The following is a 7,280-nucleotide window of genomic DNA, read 5'->3' on the forward strand; positions in this document are numbered from 1 at the left end:
TGTAGCATGAGCTTTCGTGGGTGAATACCCACTTCATCATGCATCCGACGAAGTGGGTATTCACCCACGAAAGCTCATGCTCCAATACGTCTGTTAGTCTTTTAGGTGCCACTTTTCCAGATCCAGACTAACACGGCTACCCCTCTGAAGCATTCCAAACAAATCGCCTTACACAGAACCCCGGGTCTCAGTCAATTCCCATTTCTCCCCCTCTGCTGCCCTTAGGGCCTATCACCCAGTATGTTTTTGTGTGGAGCTAGGTGGCCCCAGAGGAGCCCCATGGGATTGCGCCCCCTAGAAGAGCACAGTAGAGGACACGTCTCCCACCACAGTTCAGACATCGCTCTGGGGCTGAGGCATCCGGACGCCTGGAGCCGTGCGCACATATAGATGTCGACACCCAGGGAAATTTCACATCCTACACTCTGACTCCAGGGGATTTAGGCACCTACAGGGTTTGGTGGCAGCTGAGCAGGGTTTTGTGAATGCCAGCGGGGCCTGATCCTGGCACTTGGGGATGCAGCGCTCCAAGGAGTGAGGCTGCTGACTCCCAGTGAAATCAATGGATGTCGGGAGCCTCAACAGGAGCCAAACTCCTTGTCAGCCTATAGCTCTCGGGTCCTTTAGGTACCTAAGCCCCTTTGTGAACCTAGCCCCTGGGGCTGGTCCATGGGAGTTGGGTACCTCATTCCATTAGGTCTCTTGGAATAGCTCAGCCCCTCCAAATAGCAAAACAGGATAAAGCTATTCCTCTCTCTCCTGACTGGGGATGTTGTGTTGATATCACAAGTTGGCAGACCCCTTGGTCCTGTCTTAGGTGCGTGGTTGGCTTGTGCTAAGCCCATTGTGCTGGGGAGAGCTCCCCGCCAGCTATGGGCCTGAATGGACACAAACAGGGTCAGCTTCAGTTCCAAGGTCTGTTTGTTTCACGGGGCCACTGGCCCAGTGCATTGACATTACTGGCACTGGTTGCACAACGCTGCCCATTCCGCAGTGTTAGTTGAGCCTGGGAGTCCCTCCCCCACCCCCCACGGGCTCTATATAACTGGCAGCTACGGGGGGTACAGCGTCAGCGACACTCTGCAGCCAGCTCGTCTATTCCCCAAGGGGACAGGAGCTGAGGAACCAGGACTTTGGCCAGGAAGAGACCACACCACGGTTAGTTCTTAAGCTGATCTGAATCTTCAGGCCAGAGATCCCACAGGTGTAGACAGAGGAGATGGCTCAGTTAATCAGCTGCGGGAGGGCAGAATGTCAGGTGATCAGGGCAGGTACAATTGGGTGTCAGAGCACTTGGGTCCTCTGCCCAGCTGTGGGAGGGGGGAGGGTCTAGGAGTTAAAATAGTGGGGGGCGGGAGGCTGGGATTTGTGGGTTTTCTCCCTAGCTCTGGGATGAGAAGGGAGTTCAGTGAATGAGAACAGTGAGGCTGCGACTTGGGGTTCCTGGGGTCTAGCCCCAGCTCTGGGAGGAGAAAACAATCAAGTAGTCAGAGGAGAGGAGGGGGGAGTCTGGGAGTTAAGACACCTGGGTTCTATCCCCAGCTCTGGAATAGGAGTGGGGTCTAGTGGTTAGAGCAGCCCCATATACACACTCCAGGGGATTAGTTTTTGGAGTGGAATCCATTTTAATTAGGACTCCTGGGTTCTATCCCCAGGTCTGGGATGGGAGTAGGGTCTAGTGGGTTAGAGTGGGGTGGGTTGAGATTCAGGACTCCTGCCTGTAGGAAAGACTATGTCACCTAGAGATTGGAGCAAAGGGCTTGGCAGACGCCACTATGGTTCCTCTGAGCACTGGAGCAGGAGTTTCCACCAGTTTAGATCTTACCTGTGAGCTGAAGAATTTCAAAACACAAAAGCAGGTGAGAGGGGTTGGGTCAGTTCATGCAGAAAGGGAGGCTCAGAGCTCAAGCTGTCTGCTCATTTTAAAGTGTCTCTTTAAAGGGAGAATAAATGAAAGGACACAATTGCCAAGGAGCGACATTCAGCCTCCCATGCTGTGCAAAGCTGGGCTGATCATCTGACCAGCGCTAGCTGGGTCCCTGTGGGATATTTAGAATCCATTGATGCCAAGCACATGAGCTGCTACTGCTGGAGGACTATGGCTGGGGTCTGCAAAGGGGCCTAAGGGAGTTATGGGATCTCTTGCGGGATTTGGCATCCTAGCTCTGGAAGGCTCCTTTCAAAATCCCAGCTCAGGTCCCCCATCTGACAGCCTCATAAACCTCTAGGGATCAGCTACGAGAGAGACAGGAACATACCCTGAGAGGGGGTTACAAAGTGGTTCTGAGTGGGGGTATCTCTCTGGGGATTAGTTTTGGGGTGGGATCCACTGTCTAACCCGGGGGAAATTTGAGACCAGATACCTTCAGGCATCCCTTCCTCACCCATTTCCACAAGAAGCCCTGTAGAGCTGGTGTGTTCACACTCTGAACCACCCTCAGTGAATTGCCTCCCACCAGAACCATTCCTAGATTTTAAAGCCAGAAGGGGCCATTTAATTATCTAACCTGACCTCTTGTATATCACAGGCCAGAGAATTTCACCCAGTTACCCCAGCACTGAGCCCAATCACTTTTGTTTGGGTAAAGCACCTTCCACAAAGCTGTCTAATCTGGATTGGAAGCCAGCCAGAGATGGAGAAGGTGGAGTTTGCTCCCCTTGGTCGTTTGTTCCAATGATTCCTCATCCTCACCATTAAAATCTGGGACCTTATTTCTAAATTCAATTTGTCTGGCTTCAACTTTCAGCCCTTGGTTCTTTCTCTGCCATTCTCTGCTAGATTAAACAGACACTGAGTGCTGTTTCCTCCCCGTGAAGGTCCCTATACATTGTCATCACCTCTCAGTCTGCTGTTAGATACTTTAACAGATCAAGCTCTTTCATTCCCTCACTCTCAGGCATTTTCTTCAGCCCTTACATCATTGTTGAGTCTCTTTTCTGCTCCTCCTCCCATTTTTCAACATCCTTTCCAGAAGGTAGACCCCAGAACCGGGTGCCGTATTTGCAGTATGCCAGTATCGCTTCCACCAAAGTAGTATACAAATCGCCTCCCTGCTCCTACAGTCTAAAATATGGCTAGGGTGAAACAACCACAGAAGGAAAGGAAAGCGAAAGAGAGTGCTTAAAATCAATCTTTTCTCTATTTACCTGCCAAGAGAAGAGATAAGGGGTCATAGTTTCCCTAGAAAGAGCAGAGAACAAAAATAATTGTGTCAACAGCAGAGCTTTCTGATCTCTGCTTGGCTAACAGAGTCAAGGACTCCTGCTTTGTATAAAATAAAACAAACATGCCATGTCTCCTTTTCAATCCAAAGTCTAGACTGCAGGTGTATTAGATTAGGAGATTGCAAAACGCCCTGATACCGTGGGGATGGGCGAAGCATTCAAGGACTAAGGTGAGGCTGGAACTAAGAGCATCAGCCCCATTTCACAGAAGGGGAAAGCAGAAGCACAGAAAAGTTAAGTGACACAATAATTACCAGCAACATTTTTTTACGGCCATCAGAAACCGGAAGCCTGCCAGACAGGCAGGCAGTGGGGCGTCTGGACAACCAAGGTGCTCAAGGAGCACTCAAGGAAGACAAGGCCATTGCGGAGAAGCTAAATTAATTATTTTCCTCCATCTGCACTACAGAGGATGTGAGGGAGTTTCCCCACACCTGAGCTATTTGCTTGGGGTGACAAATCTGAAGTACCATCCCCCATTGAGGTGTCAATAAAGGAGTTTTAGATCAAATTGATAAATTAAACAGTGATTGGTCCCCAGGAGCGAATGGGATTCACCCAAGAGTTCTGAAGGAGCTCAGATATGAAATGGCTGAACTGCTAACTACAGCATGTAACCTTTTTAATCAGCCTCTGGGGCAGATGACTGGAAGGTTGTGAATGTAATACTGATTGTTAAAAAAGGCTTCAGAGGTGATCCTAGCAATTACATGCTGGTAAACCTAACTTCAGTACCAGACAAGTTAGATGAAATTATAGTACAGAACAGAATTATCAGACACAAAGATAAACACAATTTGTTGGGGAAGAGTCAACAGAGGTTTTGTAAAGGGAAATCATGCCTCACCAATCTACTAGAATTCTGTGCAGGGGTCAACAAGCATGTGGACAAGGGTGACCCAATTGATATGATGTACTTGGATTTTCAGAAAGCCTCTGACAAGATCCCTCACCAGAGGCTCTTAAGCAAACTAAGTACCCATAGGATAAGAGGGAAGGTACTCTCATGGATCAGTAAGTGGTTGAAATATAGGAAACCAAGGGTGGAAATAAATGGTCATTTTTCACAATAGAGAGAGATGAACAGTGGGATCTCCCAAGGATCTGTACTGGGACCCGGGCTGTTGAATATATTCATTAATGATCTGGAAAAGGGGATGAACAGGGAGGTGAGAACGTCTGCAGATGATACAAAATTACTCAAGATAGTTAAGTCCAAAGGTGACTGCAAGGAGTTACAAAGATATCTCACAAACTGGGTGAATGGGCAACAAAATGGCAAATGAAAGTCAATGTTGATAAATGCAAAGTAATACAAACTGGGAAAAAATAATCCCACTTACACATAAACTAGGATGGAGTCTATATTAGCTGTTACCACCAAAGAGATCTTGGAGTGTCCATTGACAATTCTCTGAACATTTCTGCTCAATGCACTGCAGTGAGCAAAAAGGCAAACCGAATGTTAGGAACGATTAGGAGTAGGACAGAAAATAAGACAGAAAACATCAAAAAGATGCTATATAAATCCAGTGTGCACCCATGCCTTGAATACTGTGTCCATTTCTGGTCACCCCATCTCAAAAAGGACATAGTGGGACGGTAGAAGGTTTAGAGACTGGCAACAAAGATGACCAAGGGTGTGGAACAGCTTTTATATGAGGAGAGACTAAAAAGATTAGGGCCATTCAGTGTAAGAGACAACTTGGTGGGATATGATAGGGGTCTATAAAATAACGACTGGTGTGGAAGAAGTGAACAGAGCAATGTTATTTACCCTGGCACACAGTACAAAAACTAGGAGTTACCTGATGAAATTAATAGGCAGCAGGTTTAGTACCAACGAGAAAAAGTACTTTTTCACACAATGCATAATTAATCAGTGGAACTGGTTGCCATGGGATTTCGTGATGGCCAAGAATATAAACAGGTTCAAAAAAGAACTGGATAATTTTATGGGGGATAGGCCCATCAGTGACTTTTAACCAGTATGGTCAGGGATGCAACCCCATGCTCTGGGTGTCCCTGAATCTCTGACTGTGAGAAGCCGGCAGTGGAAAACACAGGTGGATCACTGCATAATTGTCCTGTTTTGTACACTCCACCTGAAGCTCTGGTAAGGGCCACTGTCAGAGGCAGAATATTGGGCTAGATAGACCATGGTCTGACTCTGTATGGCCGCTCTGAAGTTCTTGTCTCTCAATGCGTCCTCAGGACCATCTGGCTGGAGCCATGGCTCTGAAAGTGACCCCCATGCTGCTGCTGCTACTGGCTGCTGCGCTGGTGCTGTTGGGAGCATCAGCCAGCCAGGAGCAGTATGACCGATTCCTCCTGCAGCACTTTGATGCAAAGCCCAAGGGTCGTGACGACCGCTACTGCAACAACCGCATGCGCTACATGATGAAGGAGGACAGGAGGAGGTACCCAAATCCTGGGCCAAAAGTCTGCAAGGAGACAAACACCTTCATTCATGGGAACAGTGACGATATCAAAGCCATCTGCACTAGCCATGGAGGCAGGAACTATGTAACCAGAACCAGGCAGGCCATGCGCCAGAGCCTCAGACCATTCCAGATCACCCACTGCACCTGGCACGGAGGTAAACCCCTCGACAACTGCCAGTACCGGGCGGCCCGGGACTCTAGGATGATCATCATCGCATGCGACAAGCATGAGCACCCCGTGCATTTTGCAGAGAGCCAGATCTGACGGGGAGATGAGGAGGTGACTCCCAATTCCCTTGGATTCTGGTGCTGCCTCTTCTGATGCAGGGATCTTGGACTGAAATGTCCTGATCACACGCTGCTGCTCCCTAGTGCCCATTACACAGGATAGCCGCCCCTTCCCCGCCCCCACCCTCTGCTGCCCCTCGTGCCCATTATACAGTATAGCCGCCCCTTTTCCACCCCCATCATCTGCTGCCCCCAGTGCCCATTATACAGTATAGCTGCCCCTTTCCCACCCCCATCATCTGCTGCCCCCTAGTGCCCATTATACAGTATAGCCGCTCCTTTCACATCCCCATCCTCTGCTGCCCCCAGGTTCCCATTATACAGTATAGTCATCCCTTCCCCATCCCTCACCCTCTGCTGCCCCAGTGCCCATTATACAGTATAGCCGCCCCTTGCCACCATCCCCACCTTCTGCTGCCCCTATGTCATCTCCCCTCTGTGACAAATAGCAGCCATCTCAAACTGTGTCCTTTCATTAAGAACTATCAGCCAGTTTCACGCTGCTGGTGTTGTGTATTCAGTCTAAGAATGTATAATCCTCACGTTCGTCATGTTAAGTGTTATGTTTATCATTGTTCTCTTCATCAGTTTTGAACATTTCTTTCCTGCCTGCCATTCTCTGTGCTCCCTAAACTCAATAAAACCTGAAACCTGCAAAGCAATTACCATGTCACTGTAAAGGGGTCGGCATCTGCCTCTCGCTAGTGCCCCCTGTCTCTGGACAATGGTGACCGCAATCTCTCAGTTCTTTTCAGCAGGGCGCCATCCACCTCTCGCAAGCACCCCCTCCAGCCGATGGATCTCTTGGCAGGTCTTTAGTCACTCAGTCCTCTGGCCAAACTGCCTACACTGCCCCTCCCTTCTGGGGTACACTGTCCAACCAGGCCTATCTCAAAACCTTCAGTAATGTCCTGTAGCCCTCCGCAGGCTCCAACATCTCTGTAGTCTTCCCCAAGCTCTGGTCCTCAGTCTGACCAACAGGGCCTCAGTACCCTAGTTGGCCAGCTTACATGTGAATATTCCTGCTTTGGGGTGAAACAGCACCCCAAGCCTTTCTCCCTGAGGGCTCTTCACCTGCCCTTTAGTCCTTTGACCCCAGTTCTCCAGCTGGGTCAGTCTGAGTTCAGCCCCCTTCCGAGGTCACAGTTTCACAGACAGTCCCTTCCCCGGGCCTGTCTACACCACCTTGTTGGGGGTGGGGACCCAGGCTCACCCAGTACTCCGGTTCCCACCCTAGGGACCCTCTAAGTACCAACCACGTGCCACGTCCCTTTAACTAACTGTATTTCCCTGGACCATTTCCCCGGTAGTCAGTCCTGGCAG

The 7,280-nt window shown here is 49.5% G+C and overlaps 1 protein-coding gene across 1 annotated transcript; it reads left to right on the forward strand.

Annotated features, from left to right (window-relative positions):
• The first annotated feature begins 1,095 nt into the window (after positions 1 to 1,095).
• On the forward strand, positions 1,096 to 6,061 carry LOC125622599 (angiogenin-2-like). The gene is made up of 2 exons (XM_048820719.2): positions 1,096 to 1,158; positions 5,440 to 6,061. The coding sequence occupies exon 2, from the start codon at positions 5,458 to 5,460 to the stop codon at positions 5,932 to 5,934; it is 477 nt and encodes a 158-aa protein (XP_048676676.1). The 5' UTR covers positions 1,096 to 1,158; positions 5,440 to 5,457; the 3' UTR covers positions 5,935 to 6,061.
• Positions 6,062 to 7,280: the final 1,219 nt, after the last annotated feature.

Source organism: Caretta caretta, chromosome 13, assembly GCF_965140235.1.
Source record: "Caretta caretta isolate rCarCar2 chromosome 13, rCarCar1.hap1, whole genome shotgun sequence".
Lineage (NCBI taxonomy): Eukaryota > Metazoa > Chordata > Testudines > Cheloniidae > Caretta > Caretta caretta.

What these genes read in the sequence shown, in the direction of transcription:
- LOC125622599 (XM_048820719.2), top strand. Translation starts at nt 5,458, where the DNA reads ATGGCTCTGAAAGTGACCCCCATGCTGCTGCTGCTACTGGCTGCTGCG.